This window comes from Leuresthes tenuis, unplaced genomic scaffold, assembly GCF_036924035.1.
Source record: "Leuresthes tenuis unplaced genomic scaffold, fLeuTen1.0.hap1 SCAF_19, whole genome shotgun sequence".
NCBI classification, from domain to species: Eukaryota; Metazoa; Chordata; class Actinopteri; order Atheriniformes; family Atherinopsidae; genus Leuresthes; species Leuresthes tenuis.
Genome location: NW_027325373.1, coordinates 3,939,476 through 3,953,167, shown reverse-complemented (window position 1 = coordinate 3,953,167; position 13,692 = coordinate 3,939,476). Strand labels below are relative to the sequence as shown.

The window sequence follows — 13,692 nt, the reverse complement described above, 5'->3', positions numbered from 1 at the left end:
CAAAAGATGGACGAATGTAATCTATCGAAAAGTATATCGACCATGTTTCATATCTATATCGAGGAAAAGTTATTCCTTTATAGCTATCGTTATCGTTTTATCGCCCAGCCCTACTTATACATGTACAGATATACAGCTATTCACCCAATGAAAACACTATCTGTAATAAACCTTTTATTGATCATGATATATTGCATCAAAACATGTGACATAAGTCATTTTTAGGATGCTGAGCTTCTGCAGGACAGATGCACGTTGTTAAGCTAATTGCTGGCTTCGAATTGTAAGTACTTTGTATAATCTATGAATAAAACAATCGATCGATCAATGTGCCTCATTTGGACTGTGTGGAAACAACTGAATTGTGAGTGCGTGCATTTATTCACCACAATTAGTAAATTCCACAATGTAAGAAAAAAAACAATCACCCCACAGTAAGAAAGTCATGTTGAAAATATAAAACATACCTTTCCAGAAAGATATCCTGAAACTTCTGATATATTTCGGTTTGATTGAACAATGTCGCCATGATAAACATGGCACCTCGAGTTCAGCTCACTCAGAGCATCTTAGAGCCTCACAAAGAAGTCAGCTGAGCTGTACTCTGCATGGAACATCGTCACATAGAGCGAACAGGGTTTTTTTTTCTTTCTTTCCTTTTTGTGGAGCTGCCAAAGGTTGCGATGTTCTGCCTGACAGCTGCAATTAGTCTTTAAACCCAGGGAGTTGTGACATTAACATCAAAACACAGGTCAAAGCTCCTTACTCTGTCACAGTGTGCAGCATTCAAGAGTTTCAGCTGGAAGCTGCGATCCACCTGCTGATATCAGTTGACACGTTGTCACACGCTGTTAGGCTGGACAGTGCTGTACTTGGATTTGCTTTGTGCTCAGAGTGACCGTGGAGATTCACCTTGTCTTACTTCTGAATAGGAGATTATTGCATTGTAAAGTAATCATTTTCGTATTATTTCAGTCACTGTTTTGGAGAGTTGGAATCTCAAGGCTTTGCTGTATTGTTCAGTTCTGTCACAATCAACAGAATCGCTGTGAGCTGCCTGAACAGCTCAGATGAGGAGTCATATCTGAATAAGAGTGGACCAAAATGAGTTCAGATATGCAGTTTTTTCCCCCACTGTAGTGTATTTTGTCTTGTCTGGTTGCTCATATTCTGTGCTTTTGCATTTTGATTTTAGATACATAAGAAAATGCAGTTTTTACTGTCTGTTAACCAGACAGCTGTGAAACAAATCAAGGTTTAATTGTACTTTAATTCAGTTTAGCACCATTGCTCTGCACTGACATTTGCTGCACATCTGTGTGAGAAACAAAAGATTAAAAGTACAGTTATTGATGTCTAATGAAGTTCAACTCGATGGTGGAGTGATCATTTGAATCGTCTGGACTGAATAATATTTTACGCCTGTAATTTTTTGACACAGTGTATTTGGATGTTTCTTTGTCAAACAAATGATGACGATTGATTAAGAACGCAGTCTTAGTTTTTAGATTAATGCGTTTCACTATGCTGATAACAAGTCTTCTTATGAGAGGCTACTTTCAAAAGTCCACCTCATTCTTACCATTGGTCCCAGCAGGCTGTGGAAAATTAATCTTAGAGTTAAAGTAAAATAGAGGATCTTAATTTCACGGCCACAATAATAAGCTGCGTGCAGTTATTAGGCAACAGTGTTTTTTTAACCTAGAATTTAAAGGTTTCATACGTGTAAAGTGAGGTCAGTCTTTCTTAGAAGGAGAAATAAGTTCAGATTTCAAGCAAATAGCTGTGCAGTGAATTCTTGGGCTGGGAAGTTACGACAGATTAAGGGTCAATCTCACTTTCTGCAGAGAAACTAACTAATAAATACCACAAATTCACGGTTACATAAACAGTTCTTGCCTTTTTAAAAATGTTCTGTGACCAATAAAGCCCCCTTCTTTCTATAAGTGTCTTAAGCCTTCAGCCTTCCATCTATGTCAGTGTTTTGATGCGTTCACAAGCGGTTACCCGTAAAGCAGCAACCACAGTCTCTTGGATGACGTTTTAAGCAGTGTGTAGTCTTCTCTCTCACTAGATGTCACGTTTGAGAAGGGTCGACAAGTTCTCAAGAAGTTTGAGGTCAGATTGGGAAGGTGGTCGTTATTCTGACAAATTATTTCAGCCCTGAACTGGCTTCCTGTGCTGGGAAGAAGTGTTCTTCGCTTCAGGCCACTCTGTCCTTCGTTTCCTTTAACAAAGACATGCAAACCTTAAAGTTTAATACTTGAAGTTGGAAAGTGAGCGTAGAAATGTTCATGAAGCCTGATCATACACATTAATCTGCAGTTGCTGTACAGTCATAATCTAATAAATGTGCACAATATTTAAACATATGGTTTGCATGATGGTGCATTAAGGAATTAGAGAAACACAATCACAGTGAAACAGGAAATTAAGTTCAATGGTCTGTGAACCCCTGACACCTCCCGACCGGGCTTTAATGCAGCTCTATTACTGCATCATCACATAATTACAACTGTGTGACTATTAGTGGGTAGATGGCTATAATCAGCTGATCTGAACTACATTTAGTCGTGTTTTTGGTTGATGAGACTTGATAGGCAGATTATCGTGTGTCTGGATTTGTAGTAAACCATCTGAAAGGTTGAATCCTGAGACATGCATGCGCTGACTGGTTGGAGACGTGACCTAAAAACAGGTGTTTTTGAAGTGACTGTACAAACAGAAGTGTGCTGTTCGAGTGTTTTTCCTCTCAGCTTGACCTCGTCCGTTAGCTCTGTAATTCTACACAGGATGAGTCTGGTGATGTATAGCTTTCCATTTGGAGTGGGATTGAAGCAGAGAGCTCCATATGATTGATAACCTCAGAAGCACTCAAGGATGCTCTTGACAGCTGTGTGCAAAGACCCTCTCCATGTGTATGAGGCCCTTCACCTCGGAAGCCTGTGCGTTAATGCACTGTCTGCTGGTTATTTTCATTAGGTAAATGCATGTTGTTGACATGAAGTGATGGATGGGCTGTTATTTTTGGTGTGCGAGTGTGAGTTGGGCTTGAAGGGTGCAGTAACAAGCAGGGTGTTCAGCAGTAAACGGTTTGGTTTGACCCACACAAGGAGCTGGCACCGTGAATAGCTGACCCCTCGCTGTGCACATCAAGTCTCTCGTTGTTTATCATCAGTGCTAAAAATAATTTCATACATTATTTTATGTGCAGCAGTGAAATGTTTGATGTTCTCGTAACTTTTTCTGGAGAAAAAAAGAGAAATTAAAAGTGAAGCACGTGACGAGACAAACATTCGGACCAACCATGGCCACGACTTTTGAGATGGAAGTATTTATATGTAGGATAATGTCTTTCTATGTGTATTGGTGCAGAATTGTGTGCAAATAAGAATCACTGCAGAAAGCTACTTAAATCTACATAATTTCTCCAACATGGAAGGTAAGAGAGTATTCTGTTGGCTGCAACCTCCAGCTCTGCAGCTAGGTGTCACTAAACTACAAAATGCCCCTTTAAAGCTGTAATATGATTCAGATTAATTTTCCTCACAGAACTGGTGTAACTATTCGCTGTTGTTTCATTTCACGTTGTTATGTGCAAGTGTCCCACTGTGTACTGATGAAACGGTTTCATGATTATTTTAGCCGTTAGCTACACTAGCCTTTCCACCAGATGCTAACGTTACAGTGGCTTGCAAAGTTTGCTGTGAATACCCAAACAAGCATCTAGTTTTTTTAGGTTATTGGGCCTGTCTTTCCTGCACTGCTCCTCCATCCACTCCTCATGGTTTTTGGATTTTTGATGCTGTTAAACCTTTAGCTGGGGCTATGGCTAAATGATTTGTAAATAATTCCTTCCAGTTGCATCCCAACTTTTTCAGAAACATGCTTGATTGAACTTTGGATGATTTAAAATGTGTTTTGGTGAAAACTGTTGGAAATGAGCGTGGCTTGTTTGGATCCTGAAGTAAAGGACGTGTTTGTGGAGAGGGAAATTTGCTTCCATGTCCCGAGGCCTTTTCTGACAGTTGTCACTGTTGCTATTAGTATGAATCAGTGATGGGAAAATATGGACGTGTATAATGTGTGGGTCAGTACAGAGTATGAGGCCTATGTGATCGGATTCAGTGTGTTGATGCTCATCGGTCTTTTATGTCTCCCTCTGATATTTGCGTCTTTACACTTAAACAACATGTGTGGGTGTGTGTAGGACGTGTGACCCAGTAGAAACTGGCAGAATGCCAGACATTGATGCTTTTAGCTGCCATGGTGGCGTGGATGAGTCACCTTTTTGCTCTGTCGGAGTAAATGCATGTGTATGGATAAGCATGTGAATGTAGAAAAATCCTTAGACACAAACATTACACAATACACATATTATATAATAAGAAAAACTAGGGCTGTGAAACGATTACTTTTTTAAATCATGATTAATCACATTTTTTCTACAGTTAACTCGCGATTAATCTCAATAATAAAAATACAGAGTTAGAATGAAATAAACACAAAGAAAAAATGTCTTTTATCTTTTATTTCTTCTTTGAAATAAATAAGTACATTATAGACCCACTTGAAGTGTCTATTTAAAACACAGCACATAAAATGCCACAATTATGTGGTCTTAAAACTGAAGAGGTAGAAGACAACAAACAACAGAACAGGGCCTAATGACAGTTAAATGAATGAAAAACTGCAGGAATTAGACACATCAGATTCTGACTTTTCTCCTATTTATTAAGCCAATTGCTAAGACTGCGATCAAAAAAAATGTACGCGTTTTTTATTAATCTCATCACGATTAACGCGTTAACTATGACAGCCCTAATAAAAACCTTTGGGAAACATTATGACGCAGTAGTTTTGAAATGAGGCAAGAGGCATTGTGTGTGCTTCTCTTCAGTGTCAAGTCCTTTTTTAAACATGCACTGAAGCCCTGAAATTTATCGAGGCATGTTCGGGAAGGGCTGCTTTGAGCACCAAAATGTCAGCGTTCACGTCACTGTGACGTGCATCTGTGAGCAACAACTGCGGAGAAAGTCCAGACCCGTATCCACAGGCGTTCTCCAGAGGTTTATTCATGTGCGAAAATGGCTTTAGAAGGAGGCTTTTATGCTAAAAAACTAAATGAGACAACACATAAAGTGTTAAATGGTGCAGGGCAACAAAAAGATGACGTTGGTTCCATCGCAGAAAACGTGGGATGTGGAGGATTTGGAGCTCAACCCCTACTTGATTTTTCTTTGTCATCTTCCCTTTACACTGGATTCTGTTTCTGGATGAAACAAGAGTTTGTCACCGGCCACTTTAAGAGATTTCATCACCTTCACACCAACCTCGTCAGAAATTACAAATGTGTTAAGACAAGAAGTGTCCCTGGACTTGGCCTATTTTACATTTAAGATCAATGCAAATTCGTTTTTACTATGTAAATGACAGCCACAATTAAAGAGAATAAATAAATGAAAAGAATTAAAACTGGTCGAAGGTGCTGATTAACTGCGGCAGAATTTAAGTGATATGAATTAACTCAGAGCGAAGGCAACAGAGAATTAAAAGGGGAACTGAAGGAGAAGGATTACCCAGTTCTAGTTTTTGTTACATTTTCTCAGAAATCAGAACTTTTCACTGCCGTGTTGCTATTTTTCCCAGAAGTATTAAAGCAGATTTTGTTGTGTGTTCCACAGGGAGGGCAGCACCAGCATTCTTAACAACCTGCTGTCCAGGATGGAGCAGTACGCCAACAACCTGGAGAACTTGGTGGAGGAGCGAACGCAAGCCTACCTAGAGGAGAAACGAAAAGCCGAAAATCTCCTTTATCAAATTTTACCACAGTAAGTGTATTGGCCCCTTTGTTCTGACTCCAATTATCTTCAAACCAGCAAACTGGGTGGATTACCAGAATGTCCCAGTGCCAATTTGTCAGCTGTGCTTAATCCTTATATTAATTAAGGCCTCAGAATTCTTCCAACCCTGTGCATTATTAGTAGAAACACATCTCCCTGCGGTGTGATCACACTGTAGATAAAAGGGAGCAGAGAGAGCTGACAGGCAAACTGCTCATTAAGGGGAGACAGTAGAACAGACATAACAGAGAGTTTAGGATAACACCACAGTAGAAAAATCCACTATTTCTCTACCGTTTATCCTCTTTTCCTCCTCCCTCCCCATCAGAAAAAGGCCTGAGAGAAAGGACAGATAGAATTTCTCACTGCTTTGTCACAGTGCTTTTTGCCTTAAGAATAAGATAATGAACATCTAAAATTGACATCTGGGGATAATCGAAGTTAGCAAGCATTCAGCCAAATCTTTCAGACATCTCGTCTTTGAATTGTCACACGGTCCTTACTCTCCTCCTTGTTTTTCTGAGCGCACTGTCCTTGCAGTGTGGAGAGCTTGACCTTTCTCTGTCTGCATGCAGTTCAGTAGCAGAGCAGCTAAAAAGGGGTGAGACGGTGCAGGCGGAGGCATTCGACAGCGTCACGATCTACTTCAGCGACATCGTCGGCTTCACATCCATGTCTGCAGAGAGCACGCCGCTACAGGTACGCTGCCATCAAAGCATCTCACTGTTTCCGCCTGCAAAACGCTTCTAATCGTCTCCCAGGTTAACCTGTAAGCTTTGAAAATCTCTGGTCGTGATCAGAGTTGCAGTGAATTTTCCTTCTCCGCTCGTGCATTAAAATGCTCGTCTGTCTCAGGTCTCTACCTACAATGTGTCTCATGGTTCCCACAGTGTGTGTTCCCACACACAGACTGTGACTCAGAATAGTAAAGTTGCTAGATGGAAGAGTATGTTGACGCAGAGTTGAGTCACATCATCTTCCACTTGCTTCAGTACCTCTGTGAGGTCTCGAGACTTTAAACACTAGGTCTCAAGTGCTGATGGGCACTAACAACATCAAATGAAGTGAAATCAGCCTAAATACAAACAGTTGCTCCACTCATCTTCACAGAATTCCTCTTAATATGTGTGCAAGGCCAGAAAGATGATAAGTGCTGTAATGCCAGTGAGACTAAAGGAGACGTGACAAATGCAATTTGAATAAACCAAATCAATAAATCTGTATTATTTATAAGAAAAGAGGATGCCAGAGAAAGTGTTGCCACATCGTTTTAGAAGAATATACTATATGGGAGGTAGCAGCCATTTTTACAGCCCTGAATGGTGCCTGCAGCAACCTCAGGTCAATCAGATATGCCACCTGGTCCGGGCCCTGGACCCAAACATCCATTAAAATGTCGCAGAGCATCTCTAAAACGTATCTTTCTCTGTAAGGGCAGGTTGGGAACATGCCACCTGCACCCAGAAGATTTTAGAGATGTGGGATGGGACCTTCTTAACTTGATGTCATGTCATTCATTTAAGTTAAAGGAACTATGTGCCATTAAGGAGATAATTTATGTTTTTTCCACACAAGTTGACATAATTTGGTCTTCAGCACCTTCTTCCATGGCATCTCTTTTGAGATCTGTCCTACAGCTTTGTGCCTCCATGCAATTGTTACCATATGAGAGAGCACATAGCGAGTCATATGTGCAAGTTATATGTCGAACTGCGGCACATAAAAACAGTAAAACATGTACAGCGAATGCAGCATGATCTGAAGCTGGGTGGAGAAGAAGATTTCTTGTAAATGTGTTTGTCAGCAAGCCTCAGCAGCAATCATCCAGCAGAGTGTAATGCTCCCCACACACCAGAAGACTTTGAAAAGACTTAGAAAAGACTCTAAAAGACTATCAGCTCACATCTAAAGACTAGTGTTTACAGTTTTTAGTCCCAGACGAGCCTCAGACTAAAGATTTTACAAAGACTGTGAAACTTGTAGGGTCACTATTTACAAGACTACAACTAGATTTTTAGATTTTTTCCCATCATGCTCAGCAGAAGTTTTACAAAAATGTAGCAGAAGCAGCTTTTAGCTACAGCTGCTCTGGTCTGTGCAGTGGTTTGTAGTGAAAAACCCAACAAAAAGAAGAGAAAACACCACAGAATATCGCTCGTTCTTCTACGTCCGCCGACATGTTTGTTGTTGACTGTCTGCTTCCTGTTTCCTGTTTTTGTCAGAGCTCATCTATTGGTTGTTGATATGATCCAAAGACTAGGGAAAGACTGGAATGAAACGCGGTCGCAGACTGCAGATTACCGCCTTAAACTTAACGATCGAGATGACGGGAGCGCGCCGAGAGTCCAGTTAGACTCCAGTTAGACTCCAGTTAGACTCCTAAAGACTCCCTTTTTAGTCTGAGACTGTGAAAATCGTTTGGTGTGAGCTCAGCATTAGAGGCTGTGAGGTCCTGCAGATGCATCTCCTACTCTGTCAGTCTTTTAACAAAAGCAACCACACTTTTTACGCTCTTCATTTAGTTTGTGATGTTTTAAAAATACTGAACACTCCTCTTTCTCTCTCCACAGGTTGTCACATTGCTCAATGATCTGTACACATGCTTTGATGCTATAATTGATAACTTTGATGTGTACAAGGTGGGTAAGACTTCTTACTGTGGTGCACGACAGCAAAAAATGACAAGAAGAAGCTTTTCTGATTTCTTTCAACTGGTCCCTCAGGTGGAGACCATCGGCGACGCCTACATGGTGGTTTCTGGGTTGCCCGTGCGGAACGGCAAACTTCACGCCAGAGAGATCGCCGGGATGTCGCTGGCTTTGTTAGAACAGGTCAAAACATTCAAGATCCGGCACAGGCAAAACGACCAGCTGAGACTCCGGATAGGTATACACACAGGTGAGTCTGACCTTTAAGCCTGACGTGGAAGTGTGTAAATCTGTACAAGCTCTTCCTCAACCGTGTTCATGTCGTCCAGGTGCTGAATGAGGCCCAGATGGGCAAAGCCCATCATTTATTTTCTCCCAGAGGCAATATTCCCCTGAGTGTTTTTCACAAAATTGCTCACTGCAATCACAAGTTCAGCGCGCCTACGTACAAACAGCTGCTCCAATCCACGCTGGGCTCCATTTTCATGGCAATTATCCCCTTGCTTTTTTTCCCCATTGATGGAGCTGGGTTTTTTTCCAACTGTGGCACAGGAAGATCAGCATCCCATCACTAAATCCACTTTGAGTCCATTAACAGTTGAGCTGAGGCGTTCAGCTGCAGTGAGCGCGACACTTGACCTGTTTGAACAAATCAAACACCCAAAGGTCTGAATAAGGCTTCTTAAATGCTGTCGTTCTGCAAACTCCAGGAATATTTATCAATCCAGGGTAATGATTTTTTAATGCATCACTTCCCTCTTTCTGATCAACCAGTGGCTCTTCAATCATTGTATGCTCCTGTTTATTTTGTCATGAATTAGTCATAAATAAAAAGGCACATTTCTGTCTTTCTCTGCTTGGAGAAATACTAAAATAATTGACTCGCTTTGTAGCCAAAATCATTTTTAGCCACAATTAAATGCTGTAATCAAACGACCATCTCTGTGAGAAATACCCACCCAGAATCTCGATAGTAATCGAGTAAATAAGCTTTATCATAGCAATACTTTAACAGGTTAATAAAAGTCATTTTCTCATTGAAAGATAAACCCACAGCTGTACAGAACAAAAACATCCTGTTTGACAGCAGCCTCCACAATGAGCTTAAAGTTGAGTAAACACAGTTAAACACTATAACCTTAATAAAGGTTTTATTACAATATCTCGCATTGAACTACTTAGTTTAACTGGATGCAGCTGCAGTGACCATCCGGTAAATCGAAGGGCAGTTGTGATTTGTAACATAGCAACCCTGAATACGCATATACAGGGCGAGCATAAACACTATCTGAGGCCATTTACAAGGGGGTTGTGACACGATGTTTAGACTGTGTCAGCTCATGGAGGAACAGTTTATATTGTTATACAGATACTTGATATGTAGCAGAAGTGGATCATCACAAGTGAAAGGATTGTTTTTTTTGGCCACTGTAAAATGTGACTGTGTTTTACAGGTCCAGTGTGTGCCGGTGTGGTTGGGTTGAAAATGCCCAGGTACTGCTTGTTTGGAGACACCGTCAACACAGCATCCCGAATGGAGTCCAACGGAGAGGGTGAGTGCAGCTGTCACCATCACTGGTGGTTGCTCCGTTTTGTTTTGGGTTTTATTTTCACGGCGGCGCCCGTTAGATGTTTCTACCCGTTGGATTTCAACAGGGAGGATCGTTTTTACACTAATCTATGAAGCGGTGACACTGTCCTGCTTGATTTTTCAGAGTTGAAACGGGCTTCAACCTTTTCTTCTTTTCTTAAAGTTTGCTATTGCTGCGCTTTGGGCAATTAAGTGTCATCTTATTATAATTCTTCTGCTTTGTCTCGATGCAATCCCTGCTCTGTTCTCATAGATTTTAGGACTACTTTTTTCTTTATATCCTCAGTTTTTCCTTATCAGCGGCCAAAAGTCAGACACAAGTCTGTGATTTTGATCCATATTCTATATTACAATACCATTATATAATATCATGAGTCAAATGTTTTAGAAAGTGTTGTTTTTGCTCAGGTAAACAGCTGCTTTATTTATGTGGTTTGATCTGAAAAAGTTTTAAATTCTCAGCTGGTTGTGCAGTTGTGAAAATACAGGAAGGTCCTCCTTTCAGTGCAAAGCTTCTAAAATTAGGTAAATACAACCTCAAATGTATCATTATCCAATCCGTCAATTTCTTTTTTCACTTATCCAAGGTCAAGGTCAACACCTACCTAAATAATGTGTCATTATTTCATGAAAAATTACCAAAAATACAGAAAAAGTGCTTGAAAGTTTGTCCATGCTGCTTCCATAGGAATAAAGAGAGGAATTAGCAACCAGGTGCTGCTCAAACAATCCTGATAAACTGATCATCAGGTGTTGGCACCTCCATAAAAGCAGAAAACATTCGAGACAGCTGTCAATCTTCCTAGGAGTGGATGTCCCAGCAAGTTCATCCAAAGTCAGAGAAATTAGGGTCATGCATTCGCCCAAAGATCCCAAACACAGCAGCAAATCTATAACAGTACGGCTGAAAGGAAAGATTAAAGTTGTGCAATGGTCCAGTCAAAGTCCAGACCTTTGAGTTTTGCATAAACAAACGACAGCAAACCTCAACTAACTGGAGCAATGTTGTAATTAAGAGTTGGCCAAAATTCCTCAACAGCAACGTGAGAAAGTGACAGCATCACACAGAAAACAATTACTTCAAGATATGCTGCTGAAGGTGGCTCTACGAGTTATTGAATGAGAGGAGGCTCTTGGTTTTAGGTAATGAAATAATGACAATAATGCTGTATTTACCTAAGAATTGGTAAGGATTCAAATAACACTGAAACCTTATTATTGAAAGATTTTACAGCTGCATCCTGACATTTCTGCTCCTAACAAGCACTGACAGCAGCCAGCGTTATGAAACCGAGGTTGGACATTTTGCGAGTGAATCATCAGATGTATTGATTAACTACTGAGTCCCTTCCTGTATTGTGCTTCATCTGGTAAATAATTGATAGCGCTTACAGCACAGGGCCCTTAGCCAGCAGTAAACTGTGCAGCTTAAAGCTTCACAGGCAGGAATCAGGTCTCACATCTCTGCACTGTGTGCGTTAAATGAACAAAACAACACATCTGTTAGCGTTTGTGCTGCTGGCTTCTGATGGGACAGAGTGCATCTGCTCGTCTCACTCCTCAGTATTCTCTGCATGTCTGTGTTTGAGGATTGATACGGCAGAAGTGCAGCGATATTTCAGATGATGGAGCCGTGTTTGAAAATGTTTTCTGTTGTGCTTTCGATTCGTTTCGCAGCCTTAAAGATCCACTTGTCCTCAGCCACCAAAGAAGTGCTGGATGAGTTTGGTTACTTTGACCTTCAGTTACGCGGAGATGTAGAAATGAAGGTAAGATGCCCTGCTTTACAAAGTGCCCTCATGCCAGCCTCTACTGTGTCACTTGTACTTCTAACCACTAAATGTAGTTTGTTAACAGAATATATAAAGAACTGGCAGAGCATGCAGTTTGAATAAGGAGTAAATAAGGAGGAGTTTGACACTTAAGTGGGAAAAACTCTTAAAACTAAATGCTTCTTTGTGGATAATCCTACAATTTGGGCTTATTATACTGACCAATTCAGTGGTTTGTTCTGTAAAGTAGGGTTATAACAATTCACCAGTCCAATGTTGATTTTAACTGATTGGGAGGAGTAATCAATATGCTGCCATAAAACAGCTCTTAGGTAAAAAACACTGAAACAGAGCGGGGGGGAGCAGCACTTCCTTTGGGCAGAATCAAAGCTGGTGCTGATTGATTTCCTGTTTGTGATGACTGTTTCAGCATAAAACTGAATAAGTTTATCACACAGAGTTAGCTTCAGGGTCACCCATGATAAAGGGCAGTCTAACAGCGGGATATCAGTCACCACGCCTCCTCCACTCCTCCTCCACTGACGAACCTATTGATCTCCTTGTTTTTCCAGGGCAAAGGCAAAATGAGAACGTATTGGCTTCTCGGGGAGAAGACTGATGTGTATGTTATCTGAGAGGCCTGCTGATCGTGAGCGCAGCAGCAGCGGCAGACGACAGCAGAAGCTACTTTATTTGTTTTAGAATAAGTCCTTAACGGTGATTTCCCTGCAGAGAAAGGGTGATTAAGCCCCTATGGCAAAGACAGAGGGAATTCCAGGTATATTTATTACCTGCATACTGTAACCGAAAAAAAGAAAAGTTGTTTTTGTATGAAGTTGGTGCTTTTCACTGATAAAATCTTATTTTTTGTGCTTTCTATATTAAGATTTGTATAATGTGTTTGGAGGTCAATGATGTATTAGTATTTTTCTTGAAGCATCCAATGAAGTTTGATGGCACAGAATCACAATCGTTGTCACTGCAGGGGTTCATCAATCATGTAAGACAGTACAAAACAATATGTATATATGTATATCCAAGATACTGTAAAATATTTTGTTCAATAAACTGATTAAAACACTTTTCTTTTCACTTTTAGTGTAGGCCGAATTTTTTAGTAGTTCTATGGAGTTATTTTGTACTTAGTTACTTAAAAAGGTAACAGAAGAAAAATATGGACGATGCATCTGGGCCTTATTCTCCTGACAACACTCACCCAAACGTTGTCGTCCAGTTTTAGCCCAGAAATAATTTATAAATGACCCCTGAAATATTAGAATTGCACATAGAAAAGGCAGACAGGCTCACAAGGCTCGGTCAGAAATACAGCAGATGCTTATGCAGCAAAGGAGCGCAACCTTTTAAGGCATTTGTGCCCAAGCTAAGATACACTTTGAATGTTTCATTATTCTATTTTTATCTTCCAATAGACATCAGTCCAGTAAGTTTCCTTGCACAGATTGTGACAATTAGTTCTACTTTATCCCGCTTGTGCTCTTTCAGCCTTTTAACTTTACATGTCACACTGCTACCAGCGTTATTACGCTGCCATTGTTTAAGATAACCTCAGAAGAACAGCATCATGTATCTGCAGCCTAATTAACTGCAAGCAGTTGTGAACAAATGAGGGAAGGAGTGGAGAAAAGCAGGTCAGTAGCAGGCAGCAGTGTTTTTATTGTAATGACATCACTGCTCATTAGGTGCTCATTATCAGTTTTGAAACAGGGGCAAGGGCGCTGTATGTGGCTATGTGTTTGTGTGTGTGTTTGTGCATTTTCATCTCTGCAGGAGCTGCAGGAGGGAAAGTCTGCCGAACCTCCTGTTGACCTGTTAACTTC

General features: G+C 40.7%; 1 protein-coding gene across 2 annotated transcripts in view; it reads left to right on the top strand.

Moving 5' to 3' along the window:
• The window catches only part of npr2 (natriuretic peptide receptor 2), a 56,162-nt gene extending 43,216 nt beyond the window's left edge, over positions 1–12,946 (top strand). For both annotated transcript variants that reach the window (XM_072371327.1, XM_072371326.1), the window contains 7 exons: positions 5,685–5,831; positions 6,419–6,542; positions 8,414–8,482; positions 8,567–8,741; positions 9,946–10,044; positions 11,760–11,851; positions 12,427–12,946. In XM_072371327.1, coding sequence (XP_072227428.1) covers positions 5,685–5,831; positions 6,419–6,542; positions 8,414–8,482; positions 8,567–8,741; positions 9,946–10,044; positions 11,760–11,851; positions 12,427–12,489 — 769 coding nt within the window. In that variant the 3' untranslated portion in view covers positions 12,490–12,946. The remainder of the gene's footprint in view (positions 1–5,684; positions 5,832–6,418; positions 6,543–8,413; positions 8,483–8,566; positions 8,742–9,945; positions 10,045–11,759; positions 11,852–12,426) is intronic.
• Positions 12,947–13,692: the final 746 nt, after the last annotated feature.